Here is a 25,787-nt window from a genome sequence, read left to right as displayed (position 1 = left end):
ATTAACCTTTTAAAATTGTGATACTGGAAGTTAACTGTTTATTAGTTGATGTGATTTTTGGAAAATTTGTGACGGCCTATGGCTATAGACAATAAACTCTATATGCATGCATGTATGTTACTAAAGGCCATATTTCTCTATTCCTCTCACAGCTAACAAGGCTATGAGGGGAAATAAGGATGCATCCCCCTCCAGGATAATCAAATGTTCCCAGTGCAGGGCCAGTTTTACTTTCATACGGCACTGCCAGCATTCTTCCTTTTTAGCAGGGTGGTTCTATTATGATTCTGCTGCAGCTTTTCCAATGCCTTCGGATGCAAAAGAAAAAAGCTTTATTTTTTTACTTCATTTATAGCCCACCTTTCTCACAGGGACTCTCTCTACACAAGACATCTTACATGGGGACACTCAAGTGCCTTACTTTCTGTGTGATCTTTCACTTGATCCTACTCGTGTAAGATGTCTTGTCTTGTATAGGGAGACTCTGAGACTCAAGGCAGATTACAAAACGCAAGATATCCTGTATTTTTGTAGCCAGCACTGTTTTCTTTTTTTCCTATTTGCTTTTTTATTTTTTCTGTTTTACACTAATTTTGTGAATAGTGCAAGGGAATAGCAGCCATTGGAAATGGTGCTGAAGAGCACACTGCCCTTACCACTGCTGTGAGACCTGCCCAGTTCCTGAGTCAATAAGTGAGTGTTGGTCATCTGGGGGGTCACCAAAGTGCTCAGCTGGCATTTCCCACCAGTGCTGCATCTCATGCCTTGTCATCACTTTGTTCCTCTGTATCTCTTCTGCTACAGTGTAGTCCTGTGCAGAGAGCCTCATGTCAGGGCATGGGGAATGAACGTTCTTGATTCCTTACGTCCTCACTGCATAGACAGACTGGGATGCAGCCAGTAGTGGAGACTTTGCTAACCATCCCCGTATTGCAGGGAATCCTGCCTCCCCTGCTGAGTACATTGGCATGATTTTTTCTCTCTGGGGCTTACAGAACCTTGGACCCCTTCTCTGCTGCAAAGCAATGTATGGTTCGAAGAAAAGGCTCCAGCCAACTGTCCTGACAGACACGGGCATTGATCACAACAAGTTTTATCTCATTGTCAGAAATAGGATCCTTTCCTAACAAAAGAGATCCATAAATGTGATGGAAGGGCAAGGGAACTTGTTCATACAAGGCCCTGGGAGGTTCTCTCTGTATAACCTGTAGACTATTGGTTTTCACTAGCTCAACACCAGAGAAGTGTGTGTTACTAGGCTGCCTTTAGCTATACGAAAACTTGTCATTTCAAATGCGACTTGGTTAAAAGTCTGGGGTCATACTAGGGTGGAGACCTTACTTTCCTATTGATTCTCTGTAAAGAATTCGTGCTTTCCCATACAGCTACATCCACTGAAATAGAAGCCAAAAAAGAAACAGCAGGAAGCCACGCAGGAAGCAAAGCCAAAGAAATGCAGAGTGAAGAAGCCAGAGGAATCAAGCCCTGCAGAGGAGCCCAGCCTCCCCACTCAGGGTAAGGGACACAACCAGCCTATCAGGAACTGTGCTATATGGACACACAGAGCTGTCTTAAACAGAATCCAACCACCTGTCCATCTGTATTGGCACTGGCTCTCCAAGGTCTCTAGCAAATATTTTTTGCAGGTCTGTCTGTGGGATCACACTCACTTCATATGCCAGGGTTTGAATCAGGGATAAAACATGCTCTTGACTACGAAACTCTCTCTCCTCCATATGGGCTTGCTGTTGTCTGGCAGTCTGGTAAGGGATCACTGTGGACTCAGCTCAGAGTGTCAGCAACTTTCACAAACAAATAATGGAAAAAGACAATCTAGCCACTGTTCTGCTTACATTGGCACCTATTATATGGACTCTTGTAATGTGCATTTTGTTAGAATGCCCTTCAATATCCTCTAAAAGATCCCATGGTGCAAAGTGTGGCAGCTCAGCTGTTGACTGTGACTAAGCACTAGAAATGTGTTGTGCCAATAGCCTTGCCAGTTACTGGTTCTTCCCTTTTTAAATTCTTCAGTGGTCTGGGACCAGGTCACTTCCAGGAGCATCTCCCATATGAGTTCTCTCCCTCTCTGCCAACTGTTTTATTCTTATCAAAGGAAATTTGACTCTAAGTGGTGCAATCAGGAGCTAAGCCGGCAGGCAGAAGGAGGAGGGCTTCCTCAGCATTTGTGCTCATGTTTTGGAACTCCCTCCCTAGAGGGGTCTTGGCTTCTGTCTTTTCAGCACATAAGCCAAATGTATCTTCTTAGAAAGACACAAACAGGATGAAGTTCCTGGATTGCTGTGATGCATCTCATTTTGTGTTTATGCTTTAACAGAACCCATTGTATTGTTTTTTAGGATTTATTGCAAGCCAATGCACCTGCCAGGCCAATAGTTAGGGTATCAATATAGTGAATCAATATCAGTAAATGAATGGCCGGAATGAGCTCATCCGGATTCTCAATAAAGCCCTGGGCAGTTATGCTCTCCAGTAGCATAGAAATGCCCACAACCTTGCTGGCTATAAAGGAACCTTACTAAAGAGGCCTCTTATAAAGGTAATTGTGAGAAGCTGCAAGAACAGGTCACGATGATCCTAGCTTATTCCCACACATTTTGCTAAGCACAGACACACATCCTTGACCTATCTTTGAGAATGAAGGTTGCTCATTGTTGGTGGAACACAAAAGAGAACTCTAACATATTTTGCACCCAATATAAGTTTTAGGATAGGTCCATGAATGGCTACTAGTCATAGTGATTCAAGGAAATCTTCACATTCACCTTGGCTCTCTATTACAGCTGCAAGACCAGGACACCTACATTTCCCATCAAAACTTGAGGGAAGCTGACAAGTGTCCAACCTGTGTCAGGCGTCACTTGTAGCTTGGCTCTGAGTTCCAGAGCCAGGATGCAACAGCAGGAGGAGGCCTTGCCCTCTATGCCCTGTTCCCTCTGTCTGGGGGAACTGGTTGGCCAACTGTGTTGGTTCACTGTGTCTGAACTGGGTTGCTGCCAAATCTCTTTCACGTGAAGTGACAGCAGCTGAAAGCACAGTATGGCTCTGCGGTGGGTGAGGGATAAATCCTTCCATGCCCATATGCTTATCCCAGGGATCTGTCTCTCTCTCCAGCTGGTTTTCTTTTGGTGGGTCTTTGAGATTAAAGCAAAACATGTTGCGATAAAAATAACTGGGGAGCATCTGTTTCAGGGGGCAAAGCAGGAGTGGAAAATGGATTCTGCACACTATCTCACCTGGCCCACTGTGCTTTAAATTTTACATGCACTCTACAGGAACTCAGCACAACACAAATCAAATTCTGTCATAGTCACATCTGTTATAGCCATTGCACACGTCTCATGCCTATATTGTAACAGTAGTATTCTAGTCAGGTTCACTTAAGATGAGGGCAGCAAAATGGGGCTGCAAAATTCCCACGTGAAACTGCCTTATAGTGAATTAGATAATTGGTCCATCGGCGTTGGTATTATTTGCACTTGGTGGCAGCATTTCGTTGAGTCTCTGGTTGAGGTCTTTCTCATGACCTACTGCCTGGTCCTTTTAAAATTGGAGATGTTGGGGATTGAACCTGGAACCTTCTGCATGCAAAGCAGAGGCTCTTCCGCTGAGCCAGAGCTCCTCCACTATCTAATAACCTACATCTGTCACTCTGGAGACATATTTTTATTTAAATCCAGATTTAGGGCTGCTGTTTTCCTGATCTAACCACCCCCCCTAAACGAGTTGTGGCTATATAACAAATAGCAGCTTGAAGAGGGCGATTTCAATCAGGAAAATGTAATGGGGGAACCAATGTTCCTGATTGTCATTCATTGGAAAAGAGAAATATGGGGCAGCCGTTTCTGGTCTCATAAAAGCAGGTTGCTTGTTGTTTCCCAAAAGAATTAGTTATTAGTGGCCATGTTCCCAAAACATCTTGTGAGTTTACTCACTCCCCCCACAAAAACAAATCCTAGAACCTGCTCTCACACAATACCCTTCCTCCGAGCTATGTCATCTCCCTCTGTCTGTACCGCCCTAGTTTTTCCCTTTGACCATCCTTACTATGGTGTTTCTTGTCACAAGCTGGTGTCAAAAAAGTGAGAAAGAAGAAGGAAGAGAAGCTGGAAGTAGTAAATGAGAAGGACCCGTATGCTAAATTCATTAAAGATCCTAAGAAAAAGAAGGAAAACCCATCATCTCACTTCAGTGTGGCCAGGACCCAGAAAAAGAGACAAGGTAAGGCCCCCAGTAGATAGTTCCACATCGTTTAATATGTTTTATCAATCTGCTTTTGCTTTGTTTCAGCATTTTCCCTAGCTCCATATTGGATTTCTGCTTGTTTTCAAATTCCTGCTAACCTTACTCTATGGCATTATTTATTGAATGTCCATGTCATTGATCAGATTGACTTACACAGTATAATCCCACCTTGAGTCTCAGTGAGAAAGGTGGACTATAAATAACATAAATAAAAATAAAAATAAATAATAAATCCTATCCTCACACTTAGCTGTGCATCTACATTCTCCGCTCTCCAGGGCTGTGATCTGATTCAAGCCACAGATGCCAGAGGGATGCACTACTCTTTGATCTCTGTCTCTGTGATGTTTTGTTTTTTTAAATAACCTCCAGTTGAAAGCAGAGGAGTTGTTATGTGAGTGAGGAGTTGAAGTTGTGTTAAGAGTGTCCCAGAGCTGTTTCTTTTTTCTTTTTTTGGAAGTTTTTTTATTTTTTAATTACTAGTACTACAAAAGGGAAAAAGTGGGAACAGGGAGAAGGGGAAGAAACAACACATAACAACACAAACACTACATCTACAAGTAATGCATTCCCTTCATACTGCAATTATTTAACATTAGAACTTTGTAAAATGCTGTTAGATTGGTAGATCTTATAAAATACAAACTACAATCAGGATTAGGTCTTCTTGCCCCCTCTGGGTCTCGGTCGCAATTCTCTCTGAACAGCTACAGTCACTGTGCTAGTTCCCTCCTCCCCTCCCCCTTCAGGCTTGAAATCCTCTTCTTCTTGCTGAAAATCTTGGTGTTTACACACAAAGTCCCTTAGCTGATCTTCTGATGTTATCTTGTGAGCTTGATCTTTATAGCTAAACCAAATACCTTCCGGAAATAACCATTTGTACTTTATTTCACGTTTCCTCAGAAGAGCTGCAAACCTTTTATATTTAAATCTTCTTTTCTGAGCTAAAAATGGAACGTCCTTCAATATCTTGACCTTATTGCCCAGAAAGTCCAAGTCCGCATTGTATGAATTATATAGGATGGTGTCCCGGATCTTCTTAGATGAAAAGTCAATAATAATCTCGCGCGTCAGCTGACGCTTCGTTGCATATTTTGAAGAAGCCCGACGGACTTCCAAAATGGCGCTTTTTAACTCTTCTTTAGTTGCCTTCGCGGGTATCGCCAAAAGTTCCGACACCAGATCCTTTAAATTCCCATTTTCCTCCTCCTTCACATTCTGGAGACGCAATATTGTCTGAGCACGATCCACTTGCAACCCGATCAGTTGGTTCTCCAACAGCTTTAGGTCTTTGTTTGTTGCCCTCATGAGTGCTGCATTTTCCTGAGCAGACTTTTCCGCCCCCCCCTGCTGCTTCCTTAATGGTTTTCACTTCACTCTCAATTAAGCCAACCCTTTGATCAGTTTCGTTTAACTTGTCAACAAAGGGCTTTATGGCTTCGACGACCGACCGCTTTACTAGCTCCTCCAGAGACTCTCCTTTCCCCTGCAAAGCAGCCAAGATAGATTTGCCCATAGCGGGGCTCTGCTTTTTCGTCGCCATCTTAGGGGGGGGGGAATCCGCCAGCCAAGTTTCGATACTCAGTGAGGGGGAAGAAATCCGAGCCTTCTTAGCTTCAAATCCCACCAATCCTTCGCATACGCTTATAGTAACAAAAGGGATTCGCTACTTACAGGTTTTCACCTTAGATCTGCTTTTTGCCGTTCTCCATGGCCCGGCAGCACACAAAGTGCTGCGCAAGTCTGCCGGCCTCCATAGGAGCAAACAGGCAATTTACCCCCCGCATCGATTTCGGGGGGTTCTTCCCGTCGTGCTCCGGACCTGACACCCTCACTGGGAGTCTTGGGGGCTAACCTTTGCAGGTCAGCCGCCCGGTCAGGCTGCTCGGGCGCTTCCTCCCGGACTTGCGGAGAGGAGCGTCCGACATGGCCAAGAAAACGAAACTGAATCCATGTCCCAGAGCTGTTTCAATGCCAGCTGCCACTTACCATGTTAATGTGAAATCTGTGAGTTGTGCATTAATGATGTTCTCAAACATAAACCTGACTGATAAGAAAGAACAATGGTGCATGCAAAAACAAACACCCAGTTACTTCACTATGCAGCCACAGATTTTAGTGTAAGGACTGTGTGCCTCTCTAGAACTGTGACATCTACTCTCCTTGAATGTGAAAAGAAGTATCTGGTGTAGTTCATCTGATGAAATTTACAAAGCCACATAGCAAGGTACTTCCCTAATCTATCTAGCACCTTTGTTGTGGAATATCAATCCGTGCAGGTGTTTTTTTTTAAATAGACACATAGAAACCAAGAGTCACCTTACCTATTCTAAAGCAAAACATTAACCACTAAATCACAGGGCTGCATTGAGAAAACCATTATCTTCAATAGTTATCACTTCATAGGTTAACAACCCTTTTTTACTGAAGAGAACTCAGAAGTTTAATTATCAAATATCAAGTAAAAACCTTGTACCCCAGCCAAAGAGTACTCAATGTTGCCTTTTAAGATTTTTATTGAAAATTAATTTAATCACTCTTGAAGTTCTCAAATATAAAAGATTCACGATACAAAGAACACTTGCATATGTCAAAGAAATCAGAAACAGATAAGCATACATTTCACCCCTTATCCTAGCTATCTTAAATCTAAAAAAAGAAAATACTGTTTCTAAGATTCTCCCTAAAGTGCTTTCAAAAAGATTAGGTAATCTCATGCAATCCAAGTCTGAGAGATTCAGGAGGTTTGGGGTGTGGCTACCTTATATAAAGGAAAAGGAGAAGAAAAAAAAAGAAAGAACAAGAGATTTGTTCCAAAAGATCCAAGAAATCAAAGGGAAATTCAATCCACAGCTTGGAATGCTGAAAGATCAACATGGAAATACAGTATCTGATCAGGACAAAATAGAGGAAGAATGGAAACAATACACTGAAGAACTATACAAAAGAGATGGAAGGATGACAGATACTTTTGACGAAGAATTTTTTGATGAAGAATCAGAAATCTTAGAAAGTGAAGTAAAAGCTACACTCAAAGCAACTGGGAGAAATAAAGCACCTAGAGTAGATAGACTACCAACAGGGCCGGATCGAGGGGGGCAGGGGGTAGCCTGCCCCCGCAGCTGCCAAAGAGGGGGCGCCGGGCGCGGCTGCCAGCCATCAAGAGCGCGCCATGGCTTGCCACACAGGAGGCTGAGCACAGGGTTGGGAGGCCCTCACCTGGCCCGCTGATGGGGCGGCTGGCTTGCCGCATGTGCAGGATCTCCCAGACCTTGCTCAGCCACCCACATGGAAAGCCAGCTGCCCCTGCGCACGCCCATGCTGCCGCCACCGCTGCCACCACCAGCTCCGCGGTGCACTGTGCGCTGGGGCAGCCAGCTTGCCATGCAGGCAGCACAGGGTAGGCAAACTGGCCAAGGGCCTCCTAGCCCTGCACTCAGCCGCCTGCATGGCAAGCCAGCCACCCCAGCGCCTGGTGCACTGTGGAACTTGCAGCAGTGGCGCATGCGTGCGCTGGGGCGGCTGGCTTGCCACGTGGGTGGCTGAGCACAGGGCTGGGAGGTCCTGCACGTGCGGCAAGCCAGCTGCCCCAGTGCACGCCCATGCCGCCACCGCCAGCTCTGCATCGCACCAGACACTGGGGCAGCCGGCTTGCCTCATGGGCGACATGCCTCCCACCCCTGCGTGATGACGTCATGGAAGTGACATCATCACATAGCACCAGGAGCATGCGTGTGCTGTGCGCGCAGGGCCAGACAAGGGTTGCACCGGATGCCGGCAACTCTAGATCCAGCTCTGAATACCAATAGAGCTATTTCAAGCTGCAGAAACAGAGACCATCAAAATCTTAATAAGTATCTGTCAACAAATATGGAAAACAAAACAATGGCCCACGGACTCGAAACACTAAGTCTACATTCCAATTCCCAAAAAAGGGTATGCCAAAGAGTGTAGCAACTATCAGACTATTGCATTAATTTCCCATACAAGCAAAGTGATGCTCAAAGTTCTACAGTGACGACTCTTACCATATATGGAACAAGAAATGCCAGATGTTCAAGCTGGATTCAGGAAAGGAAGAGGCACTAGAGATCACATTGCAAATTTACAATAGCTAATGGAACATACTAGGGAGTTTCAAAAGAAAATCAGCCTGTGTTTTAAACATTACAGCAAAGCTCTTGACTGTGTGGATCATGAAAAGCTATGGAGAGCCTTAAAAGAAATGGTGGTGCCACAACATCTGATTGTTTTGATGCACAACCTATACGCTGGACAAGAGGCTACTGTCTGGACATAATATGGGGAAACAGAATGGTTTCCAGTTAGCAAAGGTGTCAGGCAAGGATGCATATTATCTCCTGTTCAACCTCTATGCAGAGTATATCATAAGAAAAACTGGATTAGATCATAGAGGAAGGTGAGTGAAAATTAGTGGAACATTAACAATTTGACATATGCAGATGACACCATGTTACTGGCAGAAAATAGTGAAGACTTGAAATGACTACTGATGATGATTAAGGAAGAAAGCGCCAATGCAGGATTACAGCTGAACATCAAGAAGACAAAAGTAATGACTACTGAGGAATTACACAATTTTAAAGTTGACAAGGAAGAAACTGAAATTGTTCAAGATTTTCTATTCCTTTGCTGAATCATCAACCAAAAGGGAGACTGCAATGAAGAAATCAGAAGAAGATTGAGACTTGGAAAAGCAGCTGTGAGGGAGCTAGATAAGCTCCTTAAAGATAAAGATGTCTCTCTGGGAACCAAGATCAAGATAATCCAAACTATGGTATTCCCCATTACTATGTATGGATGTGAAAGTTGGATGGTGAAGAAAGCTAACAGGAAGAAAATTGATTCATTTGAAATGTGGTGCTGGAGGAGAGTTTTGCGGATACCATGGATGGCCAAAAAGACAAATAAGTGGGTACTAGATCAAATTAAGCCTGAATTCTTCCTAGAAGCTATAATGACAAAACTGAGGCTATCATACTTTGGTAACATCATGAGAAGAAAAGATTGTCTGGAAAAGTCAATAATACTTGGGAAAGTGGAAGGCAATAGGAAAAGAGGAAGACCTAAAACGAGATGGCTTAACAAAAGAAGCCACATCCTCCAGTTTGCAGGATCTGAACAAGTCTGTTCATGATAGGATGGACATTTTGGAGGTATTTTATTCATAGGGTTGCCATAGGTCAGAGGCGACTTGATGGCACATAACACACACACCTTATATAGGTCCAATTACATAGGTCCAACATTTGCAAGCTCGCATGGATTAACCATAAACCACTATAATAATAAACATTACACACCAGGCAGCAGAGGTTATTTGCTCCAAAGCTAAATAAATATTTCTGCATATCTCTGACTTGTTAAGCTTTTGTTGTGTTCCTTGACATGGTTGTTTCTTCTCCCTTCCTCCGTTTCAATTCTTGTTTGTCCAAATCTCAAACTTCCAGAGGACTCTGAAGAAGAGGAAGATGAAGAGGAGGAGGAAGAAGAAGTAGAAAGTGAAGATCCCCCCAAAAAGCCAAAAAGGAAGGTCCATAAAGATACTCCAGCTAGTGAAAGTAAGGAAAAGAAGTCCAAAAGTAAAGGTCAGTGACAAACTATTATTCTTAGCAGTAGTATTAGTGATACTAATAGTATACTTCTGGCAGTTGGTAGAGATAAATGCAAAAATAGATAGGTTCTTGCCTGCAGAGGGCTTATAGACAGTGAGGGAAACACATGGAGCTAGCTTATAACAAGTCTGATGATTTGTCTATCTTCCTCAGATGAGCCTCTCTGACTGGCAAATGCCTCTCCAGAGTCTCAGCAGAGAAGGGCCTTTCCAAACACCTGTTAAATGAGATCCCTTAACTGGAGACACCAGGCCTTGGACCTAGATATCTTCTGCATGGGAGATATGTGCTCTGCCCTGAGATAACCCCTCCCGAACTGGAAAAAAAAGAAAATACAAGGCTAGGAATAGATATTATTGACCCAAGAAGGTGGGCAAAGGTAGTTGTACAGTTATAAAGACTGGCTGCTGTTGGGAATGAAGAGTAAAGGATATGGCAAAGGCCGTATGGATAAGGTGGTTTTGAGGGATGATTTGATGGAAGAGAAAGATGCTTTTACACTTTTTATATATGCTTTTAAGCGGAGACGTGGTGCAAAATGAGCAACAAGAAAGAAAGAACAGGACGATTGAAGAGAACTGGAGACCTTCACTTATCTGAAGGTGATCAGGGTTGTTCAGAAGAGTGAAAGTCACAAGCAGGGATGTGATGAGAAGTCTCAAAGATGGTCTGTATCTATACTACAGCCATAATGGTTTGGGGGTCTAGGAACTATACTACTGTGTGAAGGACTAGGAATCTAAGAGGATTCTCAGCATCCTCATAAAACTCTAGGGAGGGGTTGTGTGACAGATAGGCCATCTACTTTGCATGCAGATTCATTCTATCGCCACCATGCCCACTTAAAAGGTGATATGAACTACTTCAGCCTGAAACTCTGCAGAGCCACCACCAGTCAGACAGTACTAACCTTGATAGACCAAGGCTCTGACTCAGGATAAGGCAGCTTTGTGTGTTCAATTCCCTAAAATAAAACTGGCATAAAACTGCTATAACATATAATAGCAATTACCATTTGTACAAGGCTTTCAAATGTTCAAAGGCAGACTTTGATAGATATACCCAGAAAAAAAGGTGTGACAAATTATTGTTACTGTTATTATTTTAATGTGATGGGATATGATGGGATATCGTGGCAGCCCTCAGTCCATTTTGTGATGAGCTCTCCAGTTCTTTAGCTATTTCTGTGTTCCAGTGGAGCATATCAGTATTAGACTTTGGGACTTTGTTCTGCCATTTGTAACCTCCACTTCTGCCGCCTTAGTAAACAGGGCAGCAGCACATCATTATGACACGTTATGACACATTATGACATCGGCATGACTAGGTGTGAAAAATCCATCCAACCTGTGAAGAGTGTCCCAGCAACTGAGGCTAGGAGGCCTCACTTCATCCATAGCCCTGCCCTTCTGCATGGCATAGGTTAACCTGATAAAGAAGGCAGTCTTGGCATTTTCCTTGAGCAATAACTGGACTCCTTCAGGGACCTGGAGCAAAAGTCCTTTATCTTCTCATGAGCTATAAGAGTTTCAGCCATTAAGCTCCTGATGGGTGGCCAGACAAGAAGAACAAGGATGAGAGCAGCAACCTGAGTCAAAACATCCTTCTGTGTTCCACTGTGATCCTGAACTCTCTGAGCCTCACTTGGACATTGTAAAATGGACACAATCAGTCTGTCCTGCCTCAAAGGGAAAGGTGTGTGTAATGAGAAGAGAGGAGGAGGTAGACTTAAAGGCAGTGGAGTCCTCAGGTCTGGGAAAGGGGAAGGGCAGAGACAAAGTAATAAGGCAGAGCTACATGAGCTGAGGTCCAGCCAACCCATTTATGGAGACCCTGTATCTGAACTCAGGAGAGGTATGGGGGTAGGGCAGGCTGGGTCAAGAGAAACGCTAGCCAATAGTGGCTGTCATTGTGTCAAGAGATTTATATCTATGGGGCAAGTAGTTAAGGAAACACACCTAAGAAGAAATACATGCTCTGCGAGGTAGGTTTTGCAGTCATTTCCCCATCACTTCCTATATCTGACCTTTCTCTCCTTCGCTTGCTTTCTTTTCATCACAAACAAACTTTGATTCAAAGGTTAGGAAAGAGCCCTCACTGCCTATGCCAAACAGTGTCTTTTTCTGCCCTGTTATCATCTCTGCTCAGTTTCTGCAGGCCTTTGTTGTTCTTCAACAGTGTGCCAGCCAACACTGTTTGAACAGACAAGAGCCGGGCAAAAAGAATGAGAGTGCCTATCATACCACCTTCAACACCCTGAACACTATGGCCTGTGTCTTTTAGTTTTGTTCTATTTTTCTCTTTTATATTCTTTTATTCCCATTCCTTGAAACGTATTGTTTCCTTATCTGACCCATCCCCTCCGTTACCCTGCCTGCATCTTCTTCTCTTTGGACCCCTTTTACCCTCATTTTACTCACTGTCTTCTCCTCCACGGCCTCCCCTAGCCCAGCTATTCATAAAACACTAATTCTTTTTGCCCTGTCTGTGTCTTAATAGGAGACAAAGCTGAACCTGAGGCCAAGACCAAAGCTGCAAAAACACTGAAGAAGGAGCCAACCTCTGTGTTCCAAGTTAATGGAGACAAGAAAGACAAAAAAGTTAAAAAGAAAGGTGAGAGGCCGAGTAGTCTGGTGATTAGAGTGCTGGACTTTGGCCAAGGAGCCCTAGGTCCAGATTCTTCCTTGGATGGTGTCTAGGGCTGGCCCATGGGCTTTGGGTGCCCTAGCTGATGCCCTCCCCCACCCAAGGTGTGTTCCAAACCACCAGAAGGGAGGGAGAGTGTAGCTGCTCTTCCTCTCTGCCTGCTTCATGGGGGCAGTGGGGGAAGGTGAACAGGGAAACCTGGACAGTGTTGTGGCTGGAGATCTGCTGGAAATACAATTTAGCTCCAGGCAACAGAAATCAGTTCCCCTGGAGAAAATGGCTGCCTTGGAATGTGGAATTTAGGCATTATACCCATCTGAGGTCCCTCCCCTCCCCAAACTCAATATCCTCAGGTTCCACCCCCAAATCTCCAGGAATTTCCCAACCCAGAATTGGCAATCTTAGGGAGCACTACTTAGGGAGGCTACCAGTTGCCACCAGCAAATCTCTTTTAGTGCCCCTGACCCTCACCCCCCCCACAGCTTCTGGCACCCTAAGCAATTGCCTAGGTCCACCTAGTGAGCGGGCCACCTCTGGTGATGGAAATCTCTGAGCAACCTGGTACTGAGAGGCTGAGGCTCAATACTAGAGCACAGACGAGGGTCCATTAGTCCTGATTCAGACACCATGGCAAACTGAAACTTCATTAATCTGGGAAAAGTTTGGTCAAGCTCTGTAATATTTATTCATTTAGAAAATGTTTATGCCGGAGGAGAAGGGGGAGGGAATGGAGGGTAACATGTTATACTAACAAGCACAATCCCATACCACTTAATTACTTAGCTTCCAAGGAGCTTCAAAAATGTATCAGTCACAAAATGGCACCTCATGGGGTGGGCATACAGGCCAAAATGGTCCTAGGAAAAGGCCTTGTCCCTCACTTGTCCCCCCTATGAAGGGAAGGGAGAAAGAACCAGCCATAAGAAAGGAGGTAGCATGGCTCCCTCCTCACCTGTTCAGCTGGCTCCACTCTACTATAACTTGGCTGGGAGGCATCTTTCCACACACGCAATTCAGCTGGACAATGCCATTCATGTGTGACTTAGCCAGGCCAGGTTACACCACATGTGACTCAGCTCAGCTGTGTGGTGCCTTCCTGGCCACATGCACTGTGGCCAGGAAGTGCTCTTGCTGCTTAACTTGACCCAGACAGAGGTGGTTGAGTAGAAGTGGCTCAGGACACTGGCCCACAAGGAAAAGATGGGCCCAGTGGCCATAATAGCCAGTCTACCCCTGGCAGCTTAGTAGGAAGAGCCAGGCATAAAATGGCAGCTTGTACAAAAAACAGTGTTTCAGAGCAGATTAGAAACAAAATGCATGCAATACTTTATATTAGGGCCAACAAAAATGACAGAAAACATTATGTAAGCTTTCAAGTTCATTAGAACTGTTCTTCAGTCTAAATGTTATAAAAATTAAAAGGAAGGGGAAAAAGCATATTATCCAGATCAATATCTTAAAAGCCTGTCTTGTCAGCTTTTGATGTTAAATGCTGACAGGTTCACAGTTTAATCTTTGTAAATGTTAGGTTACAGCTCTTTTTCTCTGGGAAAAAGAAGCCAACAATGGAAGGTCATCTCATTTGAAAAAAATATAGTCCTGCAAGGTCCACCTGTGACTCAAAAGCCCATTTGAGAAGCACAATTTTCCTTGCAGGCTGAGAGCAGACGGAAGCATGTGGTAGTCTATATTTGAACAATGGCTGAGACAAACATGATAGTTCACAAAGATTATCATTTTGAAGTCAAATTGGGTCATTATTACTTTGTGTAAGCAGTCTTTTCCCAGGTTATTCCCATCCTGTTGACAAATCCCCCTCTATGTGGGGAAACATTTTCTCTGCTGTTTTTCCAAAGCAAACCACCAATCCCAATTGTAATTTTCCCTGTAGGAAAATATACAGTTACATAGAAACACAGGGCTGGAAGGGACTTCAGGGGTCATCTGGTCCAACTCCCTGCACAATGCAGTAGATTCACAGCTTCCGCCCCACCCCATTCCCGACTGACCCCTGCTGTATGCCCAGAGGAAGCCAAAAAGCCTCCAGAATCCTTGGCTATTGGCTTGGAGGAAAATTCCTTCCTGAACCCAAGGTGGCAATTGGCGTTGTCGTGATCAGGATGGGGGGGGGTCCTCCCAATAGCATACCACCACCTATACTTTCACCAGCTGTTTGGGGAGCTGGTGATCCTCTAGATATGTACAGAGTGCTAACAATGGCTTGAGCGGAAGGCCCATGAATGAGGACATGCTGGCACAGCTTAACTTAACCAAAAAAAGATCTTTATTGAACGACAGCAGAATATAAAACATAGAGAGCACACAGTATATAGGAAGTTGCCTTGCACTAGGCTGGCAGCTAAGCAAAAGAAAAGAAAGAACAAAAAGTTGCTAATGTCTAACTACAACGAGAGTCACCAAATAGTACCTGAGGCTTCCCCGGCTGGGGTGGGTGTTCTGTGCTTGGGGGAGGTAAAGGCAAGCCTGTCCTTGTGGGTCCTCCATTTGGCATTCTCTTCTGAAGCACACACACAAACAGCTGCCAAGCCCCTTTATACTCTCCTCTTCCATGGCTAAACTGGCCCCTGGTCATGTAGGCACACACAGGCCATGAAGCCAATTTTATGATGGTACCAAAAAGCTAAAGCAACGTATATTTATTTATCCCAAGGATGTCAGTTACACACACATCTCAGGGCATAGGCGTAAACTTCAAAGGGCTGAGGGACTCAAGCTTCCCGGATTTGGTTGGGGGAGCTCGCCCCCCTCAGGCAACCAGGGACACATGAGGGACTCATTTATACAATGACAGCTGAAGCACAGGGCTGCCCACCCTTCCTGTTGTATCATATTACAATTTTGATGAATCTTTGAGGCTTTGTTCCTGTATGTTAATATTTGTGTGTTTATAATTTATAATAAAAAAGAATTTATAATTAAAAAGAAGTTGCAGATTATATAAACAATTTACAAATAAATATTACAGAAGAATTAAGAGACTCTGAAGAAAAATACATGATTTTGAAAATCAGGCTCCTGGAAGGCAAGGCTTATGCAGTAGCAACAATATATGCAAGAGAATACAAGAGAAAAATTTTAAGAAAAAGTTTTCCAATCCATTTTAGATTTTCAAGAAGGAGAGAGAATGATCTTTGGATACATGAATGGGATAATGAATCGAAAAAAAGATAGGTGGAAAAAACCCAAAGAAGGCAAGCTCCCCCCAAATGTGTTTAATTATATGGAGATGTTACAGCTGGAAGATGCTAAGAGGCAATGGCGTAGTGTGCTGCTACCGTCAGCTCAGCACCCAGCGGTGGTGCAGTTAGCTAGAGCAAAGAGGTAAGGGGCAGTGAGGTGAGCAGCCGGAACTGTGGGAGCACTCTAGGGAGGCGGGGCGTGCCCCTGAGGCCCACCTCCCCGCTCCTTTGCTGCAACCGCGTGTGCCGCCGCTGCCAGCTCGGCGCTCAGCGAGCCAGGCACCCTGGCAGTGTGGCAGGCGGTGCAGCCGGCAGCCCGCCTTCCAGCCCTCCCAGAGCGCTCCTGCAGCCCTCCCAGTCCTCCTGGAGCGCTCCACGCTTGCCTCCCCACCCCTTACCTCTTTGCCGCAGCCGCCCACACCAGTGCCACCAGCTCGCTACACCGCTGCTAAGAGGATCCAAAACCTGAATACTAGAGACTATACTTTCTTTTCTGAGAGACACCAAACATATTCAAGGATTGATATGTGCTGGATATCAAAAACCTTAGTTATTAATCTAGAGATTGCAAAGATACAACCAAAAACCTTTGCAGATCACAATCAGTAGTTAGTAAGAAAACAGAGGTAGAAGGGGAAGATGGAGATTAAATTATAATATTTTATTACAAGAAGACATAGTAAAAATGGTTGCTATTATCGTATAAAAATGGTTGCTATTATTGGTTGCAAATTCTGGTTGTTCATTGTTAACAAGAGTATACTGGTACAGGATATATTTTTATATTACACATGAGAATGGATTGATATATATTTATTGGATGACTTTTTTATATAAGAAATTGTATTTAGATATATTAGCACTTTAGTGAATTGTTAAAATACAAAATTATCTGAAGTAGATTGGGAGATTTCTTTGTTTTGTATATTTGCCAAGGACCTAAATATAACATCTAATGTGTACAGGCCAGAATATTCTGACCACATCCAAGACTCCTTTTTATTTTATTTTGAAATAAAGTAACAAGTACATTTATTTCAAAATAAAATAATATCATATATATATTATTTGAAAATATACTTGTAATTAGCTGGGTGGTGGGAGAAAAATGATGGGAAAAGGGGAGATGACAGGCAGTGTCCTGGCACACTGATGTCACTCCCCATGTGCCTGGAAGTGACCTCAGCATGTCATCGGAGATGTTTGCATTTGGTTAGCGTTTTGCCCATGTGCTAGAGTATCCCTGGTGATGCACTGATGTCACTTCCAGGCACATGGGGAGTGATGTCAGTGCATCATCAGCAACATGATTACATCACTGGTTACTCCACCTGGGTAAGACTCCGAATGGCTGCTAGCCTTATGCATGAAGGAGGAGGAGGAAAGGTGGATGGGAAAGGATGCTCTTGCAGTCATTAGCTGTTGGTGTTACCCTCTAGGATTGTACACAGAATGTTCCTTTTTAAGGCCAAACTACACATGTGTTTGTATTTACATCTCTGTGGGGAGAAAGTGGCTAGGCATAGAAATTTAGAGGGGGAAACAGCAGCTGGGGAGTAAGTTATGCTCTCTTCCTTCCACCTCTCTGCCCCCCTTCCAAACCAGAGCCTTTGGTCTCCAGCCATAAGCAGAACGACAAAGAACTTGGTTCTAGAACACGCCACACTTTAGGTTCACAGGGGTCCTATGGGGTAATAACGCAAGGCAGAAATTAGAGAAGGGCACAAAGTGCTGCATGATAATGTGACTGCATGAGAGAAGCAGCAGGTTTAAAAAAAACGAGGACAAAAACCTCACTGGAACATTAACACAGGATGTTGTTCCCAAATGCCAATGTTCTGATCTTGCATTAGCCAAATCTGATGTTAAGGAATACTGTTCTGCTGATCTACACTCAGTGAGGATTTTAGACAAGATCCCTTTATCACAGTAGTAGTAGATATTATATCTATTGTATATTTTATACACACACACATAAGAGAGACATATTATATATATATATATATATTATACCTCTTGAAAATGGTCACATGGCTGGTGGCCCCGCCCCCTGATCTCCAGACAGAGTGGAGTTTAGATTGCCCTCCGTGATGCTGCAGCGTTGCTGCAACCCACTGAGTTCCACCACTTCTTTTCCCAGGAAAAAAGCCCTGATTATATCTCATATTATTATATCTACTACTAGCTTGATATCCATGCTTCGCTATGGTATTTAGCTACTTTAACTCCAGTTATAATACTTACGGGTATGTAACATTTTTTGGTTTGTATTTTTTTATTTTTGAGTTGACAACCCTAGTGAACTTTTAGGGGAAGACTGGGAGCCAAGCTACAAGTGACGAATGACACTTTAGTGGCAAGTGAACAGACTCACATGTATTCCTCCCTGTTCACTTGCGCTCCACGTAGTGATCAAGTGGAGCGCAAGTGAACAGGGAGGAATACACGTGAGTCTGCTCACTTGCTGTTCAAGTGTCATTCGTCACTTATAGCTTGGCCCTGGGAGGTGCATTTTACCTCAAGACACAGTCAATGATTCCCAGTAGCAACTGTATACTGATTAGAATGTGAAGGGTAAGGGCCAATCAGGCCACATACGCAAATGACCTCTGTGTTCCAACTGTCTCTGGGGGGATGTGGTGTGGAATGTTGTGACCTCCAATCAGCCCACATACACAAATGACCTTGAAAGGCTGGCCCAGTCAGGGAAGAATGGCCAAGCTGGCAGTGGGCAGGGGCTCAAGCAGGCAGCAGCCTGCCAGCCACACAGAGAAGCTGTATCCCTTTGGGAAAACACATTTTACCCCTTTTTACCCCCTTTGGGGGTAAATTTCTTAAAATCCCTTCTTAGTGGGTGTTTACATTATGAAAGGAATGTTCTCCCCAAATTTCATGTTTCTAGGTCCAGGGGTTTGGGCTGGGCGTTGAAGAGTCAGTTAGGATACTTGTCTTTATATATAGAGATTACATTACATTATTATAAATAATCTGATCTGATCATCTTCTTTATCAAAATCTCACCTTTAATAACTGTAGTTCTGAAAAACAGTGAGGCTGAGGATGAATCTGACTCCAGCACCAAGCCAATGAAACCTGAGAAAAAGAAGAGCTCAGCATCTATGTTTCATGCTGGGGGAGAAGGCCCTAAGGAGAGGAAAACACGAAAGAAAGGTAAGTGCAGCATCAGCCCTTGCTAGAGGAAACAGAGCAAGAAGGTTCTTTAGGATTATTCTCACAGCTCCTAGTTCGGGTTGCCGGTCCCCCACTCCCACCCTCCACCCCCGCTTACCTAGCTGGTGCGGGGGAAGTGGGGGAATGCATCTCCCATGGCACGCTCCCAGGCAGCACGGTGTGCTCTGCTGTGGGCTGATTTTGGCCCCAAACGGGCTGAATCAGGACCCCTCCAGGGCCCATCGTGCCACCCCAGCAGCACTCCTGCGCTCCACAGCAGGTTCATTTTGGCCCCATACAGGCAGAAATCGGCCTGCTGCAGTGTGCAGGAATGCTCCTGGGGGCAGCATGAGGCCTATGTGATGACATCACTTCTCGGAAATGATGTCATCGGGCAGCCCAGGAGCATGTGCATGAAAGCACGTGCACAAAGACATCAAGAAAAGTGAGTGCCAGGTCTTCTGCCTCCCACCCTGGCTCCCCTACCCCTGGTGTTAGATTCAGGAAAAGCACCAAGATGAACTCTCAGAAGGCCCTTAGGAAGAGGCACAGGGCCATGCTAGATGTGCAGGTTTTAAAGTTTCCTCAGCCAAACAGACGGAAACATCTTGAATGGGGAGGGAGAAGCTCTTCCCTCTCACAGGGGCATTTTGAGGCCATTTAGGGTATCCTTTATTTTTAATAGCTATTCCCCAAAGCTGCTGTGTAGCTGCAGGGAACTTGAGTTCCAGAAGACCCAACTCTTCAAAAACCTACCCATCTAGCTTAGGCCTGTCACTGGAAGGAGCACAGTTCCACTGATGCCTAGTTGAGTTTGAACTCTACTTTAAGTGGAGCTGATTTACAGTCATTCTGTCTCTACTACTGGTTCTTGATCTGAAATGTTAATCACTTGGGGGGTTTCATCCAATCCTGTTTTTCCTGCACTCACCACATAAGCACTGCAAGAAGTGCCCCCAAACTCATAATGCTGGGTATGTTAGCGATATGTGCTTGTGGGTTAATGTGTATGGCCTGTTTGTCAAATGCATATTCAGGCTTTGCCAGAAAACAAAGGATGTCAAGATTTAAAAAAAAAATCCCCAAAGTGACTATGTGGCCTGGTCCTCAAATAACTCTGGATTGCATTAGGTAGATGCAAATGGGATGTAGAATAGCTATGGTGAAGGAAAAACATGTATAAGAGAATCACTTAAATTTATTTATTTTACTTCATTTATAATCTGCCTTTTCCCCCAATGGGGACCCAAAGTGCTTACATCATTCTTCTCTTTTCCATTTTATTCTCACTATAACCCTGTGAGCTAGATTAAGCTGAAACTGTGACTGGCCCAAAGTCACCCAGCAAGCTTCCATGGAAGAGCAGGGATTCAAACCTGGGCCTCCTACATTCTAGCCTGACACTCTAGCTGCTACACCACACTGGCTCTCCGTATGGTTTGGAACTAGGCTTGCTAGTGCTCCGCTGGGGGCAGAGCATCCCCTGCCCCCAACCACTACCCTCCAAATCCTCTCATCTGGCCAGTGGAGAGGGAATGTTGCAGGAACGCCATGGTAGGGGCAAAGTGCAACTGTGTGCGCTCCAGAGCACCCCTGCATCGGGTTGCGCTAGGAATGGCATAATTTTTAGCACAGTGCAGAAGTGCTGGGTCATGCTGGGGGCTGATTGAGTAAAAATCAGCCCCCAGTTTAATGTTTGGAGTTGATTTTTACTCACTCTGCTGCCAATATGACCCATTACTTCTGCATTGTGCCAGGAATGATATAATTCCCAGTGTGACAGGGATGCTCCAGAGGAGAGTTCTGCCTGGCACAACTCCCCCTGCAACACCCATGCCCCACATTCCCGCCCCCCTCCAGGGGACCTTGGCAACCCTACTTGGAACTGTTGGATGATGTAATTGAAAAGGGGCAGCATCTGAAGAGGCTTTCACCTTGGATCCAAGCATTCCCTTTTGTGTTTCATTGCATCTCAAAGTGTCCCTCGCTGTTCTGCTACTCATTGCGATGTGTGTGTGTGAGAGAGGGATGCAGGTCAACTTTTTTAAAAGCTTGTTTTAATTTAATTTCTTAACACATGCTGATTTTGCATATTGCACCCATGCACCACCCACTCATCCAGTAGATTAAAGCAATTCTGCCCAAAGTATGTTTTTCACGTGACCTCAACTGAAAGCTTGAGATGGGTTGTGAAGGTGATAAGAGCATTTTTTTCTCTTAAAATAAGATGAAACCAAAAAATTGTCCAGGTACATGGTGGATAACCATGCTAAAAGGAAAAGGAGAGAAATGGAAAGGCAATGACTGGAAAGAGGAGTTGTACAGAAACATCTGTACTGATTTGTTGTCTAGCAGTGGTATATATGTTAAGTCACAGCTCTATCTTTTCATTCACTGCTATTCTTTTCTCCATTGACCTCTAAAGATGTAGCTCTCCCTCCATCCACCCCCTTTTCCCTTACAGTAATCCTATGATGTAGGTTAGGCTGAAAAGGAGAGAATAATCGACCCAAGGTCAGCCAGTCAGTCAAGTGGGCATCTCCCTTGGGTTTGTCTGGCACTGTAGCCACTATACAGTACTGACTCCTGCCTTGCAGGCCAAATCTGGGTACAACTTTAGGCCATATATTCATTGGGTTCCCATTGAGCACAGTGTTCTTTTGCCTTCAGCTGCTGCCAAAACAACTGAAAATGAAAGTGAGGAAGACCTCACAGCAGAAACAGCTCAGAAGAACACCAACAAGAAAGGAAAAGGAAGGAAGTCCAAGAAGGTAGCCGTTGAAAGTGTTCATGTGGGAATCAGGGACTTCCAAATCTCTTTCATCTCTGGTGGAATGTGAACCATGGGGGCATTAAGGGCAGCTTCTTTAGCAAACTCACCTTGTGAGGCAAACAACTACAGATCTTACCTAAGACGGGAGCACCAGCAATCTGGTTGATTATAGAATATTAATGGTGCCAGCCACCTCTGCACTCAAAAAGAAAGGAGAGGAGGGATCACTGCACATTCGAGTAGCCTGTTTCCACAGTTTATTTTTCCCTGTTTAGACAGGACCATCTCCCAGCCCAGATAATGAAATTACAGCTGGGGCAGTCTGGTTTCAGCCCAGTCACAACTCAAGTCACCTTCTTTGCCACATAGATGTTTCCTACACCTTCCCCATTACTTTCTGGTCAGTGCCAGCCAAAACTGTTGACATCACTTCTGGGTTTGTAGCGGATGTTACATTGTGGTGTTGGCATGATGCCAGTTCCTCCCTCAATTTACTCTCAATGTTCCACTAAGGAGCAACAGGAGCAGCAAGACCCAGGGCAGCTGACAACCGGCAGGAGAATCTGGAGGCTGAGGACAACGTAATTGGCATTGCACCAATGCTGCAACATCAATTCTGTTGTGAACCCAGAAGTGATATCATCACGTTGTGGCAATGAACTTGGGTTCACCCCAAACTCTACGGTTGTACAAGTGTACCTAGTGCACTGTTGGCTTTTAGTTGCATTCTAACTAGTAGTAGTATTCAAGTGAGAGAACAACAAAGAGCTGTGGGAGGCATCTCTTTATGCCTGTATCCCCTCCCCCACCACTTCATTTTCTCCTTCCCTGGCAGTTCCCATAGCATCTACTTTTTCCTGTTTTTACATACATACATACATACATACATACATGAGAGCCAGTTTGGTGTGGTGGTTAAGAGCACAGGACTGTAATCTGGAGAGCCAGGTTTGATTCCCCACTCCTCCACTTGAAGCCAGCTAGGTGACCTTGGGCTAGTCACAGTTCTCTGGAGCTCTCTCAGCCCCACCCACCTCACAGGGTGTTTTGTGGTGGGGATAATAATGGCATACTTTGTAAACTGCTCTGAGTGGGCATTAAGTTGTCCTAAAGGGCGGTATATAAATCAAATGTTGTTGTTATAGTTGTTGTTGTTGTTATACATACATACATACATACAGCCCAGGCCAGGCCAAATTGCTGGTACCAGCCTAGGCCAAGTTAAGTCTTTGGTAGTCACTGCCAGGCCTGTTCCCGGTGTATCCTTTTCCATCAAAGGACATGACAGGATGAGGACGGGACCTTTTCTGGATTTTTTAGACCTCCAAGTCCACTCCTGACCCTAGTCATGGCTTTGATTTACAGAAAACAAGACTTGGAAGTCTCAGCAATAATGTTATGATTTCCTAGCAACCTCCCAAATGGCCAGTGAGAGCTTAGTGGGCATTCTTTTCCCAAAGCTTTTCTCATAATGCTTTCTATTATTTTGGGATATTTTAACTTCTGGAGGGAGGGAGAGAAATCAGATTTTTCTGCAAAGATAATACTTCATTCAGGGGTGTAAAGAAATCCTTCTTATATGTTCCTATCTCAATTTTAGAGATCTATTGATCATATCCTCTGTGGAATTGTTCAGAATTAGATATACGTAGGGGTGCCAGGTGCCAATCAATTCAGTGGTGGGAGGGATGATGTTGCTGACAGCATGTGACATCATGTACACATTTGACACTCGAGGAATTCCAATTATCTTTACCATAGAGTGGAATTCCTAGAGTGGGGGGGGGGGCTGTAACATCAATTCCAAATGATGTCACAGCATCTGCATTTTCCAGGGCTTCACCTGGTTGCCAATTCTGTGTTGGGATATTAGAGTTGTGTTGGATATTTGGGGCAGCGTGAGGTTTGGAGCGGGGAGGGACCTCTGCAGGGCATAATGACATACAGTTCAAAGCATCCATTTTCTCCAGGGAAACTGATCTCTGTTGTCTGGAGATCAATTGTAATTCTGAGAGATTGCTGAACCCCACCAGGTTGTTGGCAACCCTACTGGCATCCCTAGAGAAAACGGTTTCATTTAGATGCTGAGGGAAATGTACTAAAATAAGTAAATAACTCTCTGATTAATCAAACATTTGGATAAACTAAATTGATGTTTTCAAAGGATTACATTTTCAGATTGCCTTATACTGTGGATTTTTAGACAACCAAAATGTGGATACCAGAAGACCTATTACAGTATAATTCAGGAAGGTCAATCAAGGACCCAAAACAAAGGCAGCTGAGGATGGGGTTGTGTGTAAAAGGAAACAGAAAACACAAGAATAGTGGGCGGTGTGTGCTTGTGGTGTGATGATCATGCTGAAAGTCCCAGGGCAGTGTGTTCATGGAAACAAACTCTCTCTTTTTTTGCTGAACTGTAGAAGGAAGAGAGGCCTCCCTCTCCCGTCATAGAAGTGGACAACCTGGAGGAATTTGCATTACAGCCAGCTCCTCAGGGAGTGACTATCAAGTGTCGAGTCACTCGAGATAAGAAGGGGATGGATCGGGGCCTCTATCCTACATACTACCTTCACCTTGATAATGATAAAAAGGTAAGAAGCTAAAGGACAACTTCCGCTTGTGGGTAATGAATGTCTTATAGGGCAATCACACCAGGAATGGACAAAAGGTTTGCTAAATTGATTCCCATTGAAAGAAGTTCTTTGGCAGTCTCCATGTCTGTTCAATGAGGCCAGGAAAGAGAAGAGAATGAACCGGTGAAGGTCATTGTGGCCCTCTCAGCTTCTAACTCATGAAGTTTCAGTGGCAGCAACAGGTCAAATGAGAAGCAGGTAGGCAGGATGTTTCCATCTACTTGTTGGTGTACCTGTGGAACATGAAATATCTAGTTAGGCTAACTTGAGTTTAGCTGTTTCAATGAGGGAACTTTAGCAATGTTGTAGCCATGAAACTCCGTCCTCAAGCCTACATAGTCAGGATTACCAGTGACTAGACTTTGCATCAGGCAATAGTGGGAGTTTTGCAAAGGTCAGACTCAGTATTTGGAAAGGAAACTAACCCTACCTTCACCTTAATAACCTAGCAGTTTCACGGGATTTGGGGATTGGGAGGTCCAGTGTATTACTCTTAAATCCCCTAACGGATTTCATTTTATCTTCACCACTTTACAGTCTCCTGTAAGAGGGAGGCAGAAGTACAGAGCCAGCTGGCCAGCAGTATGAAGGAAAGAAGAGCTCCTGTTTTTGAGGCCAGAGAGGAATTGGTATTTAGCACAGTTACAGTGCAATCTTAAACAGAGCGACATCCTTCTAAGCCTATTGAAGTCAATGGGCTTAGAAAGGTGTAACCCTGATTAGGACTGCAGTGGTAACTAGCCATATGGCAGCTCCATGTATACTATGAGCCTAAGAATGCTATTAAAATTAAAGGCATTTGTAAGCAAATCTGATTAGGATTGGGGAAATGGTCTTTCTGCAAAGGCTGTGGACTCTGAAGAGCAGCTTGACAGAGGCAACTACAAACAGGAGGAACACATGGAAGTATATGCAATTGCACATGTAGAAGGATCAGGATCATGGCCTTGCTTTGATTGCTGTCACCTGGAACAAAAGGTCTAAGGAGACAGACTTTTGATTGAGCTGATTCTGGCTGTCCTATTGCGTGATGTCATCCCTCCCCATTGGCGCAGCAGGCAGCTGGGATGGCACGCGGGTGGCCTCCCAGTCCTCCTGCTCAGTTGCTCCACACCTCCTGGGCTGCCTGCCGTGCCTGGCTGGCCCGCAGCTGTGTGCTGGCGGTGGTGGCGGCAGCACGGGTCAACTGAGTGGGAGGGCCGGGAGGCTACCTGCTTAGTTGCCCCACACTGCCACCACTAGCACAAGCTCCTGGCCAGGCAGAGCAGCTGCAGGTCAGGCGTGACAGGCGGCTGGGGTGGCGTGCGTGCGTTCTCCCAGCCCTCCCGCTCAGTTGCTCTGCGTGCCGCCCCAGCTGCCCAGCCCACAGCTGCTGCGCCTGGCCAGGAGCACACGCTGGTGGCGGTGGCAGCGGCAGAGCAGGGCAGCTGAGTGGGAGGGCTGGGAGGCTGCAGCAGCT

The 25,787-nt window shown here is 44.8% G+C and overlaps 1 protein-coding gene across 1 annotated transcript in view; it reads left to right on the top strand.

The window, feature by feature from the left end:
- The window catches only part of TULP1 (TUB like protein 1), a 66,796-nt gene that overhangs the window by 26,920 nt on the left and 14,089 nt on the right, over positions 1–25,787 (top strand). The window contains exons 2-8 of the mRNA XM_054980411.1: positions 1,404–1,515; positions 4,090–4,242; positions 9,738–9,875; positions 12,402–12,515; positions 18,785–18,919; positions 21,590–21,690; positions 24,116–24,286. Of these exons, the coding sequence (XP_054836386.1) occupies positions 1,404–1,515; positions 4,090–4,242; positions 9,738–9,875; positions 12,402–12,515; positions 18,785–18,919; positions 21,590–21,690; positions 24,116–24,286 (924 nt within the window). The remainder of the gene's footprint in view (positions 1–1,403; positions 1,516–4,089; positions 4,243–9,737; positions 9,876–12,401; positions 12,516–18,784; positions 18,920–21,589; positions 21,691–24,115; positions 24,287–25,787) is intronic.

This window comes from Eublepharis macularius, chromosome 5 (genome assembly GCF_028583425.1).
Source record: "Eublepharis macularius isolate TG4126 chromosome 5, MPM_Emac_v1.0, whole genome shotgun sequence".
Classification (NCBI taxonomy): domain Eukaryota; kingdom Metazoa; phylum Chordata; class Lepidosauria; order Squamata; family Eublepharidae; genus Eublepharis; species Eublepharis macularius.
Note: the sequence above shows the minus strand (reverse complement) of the source record. Positions and strands in the feature narration are given on the sequence as shown.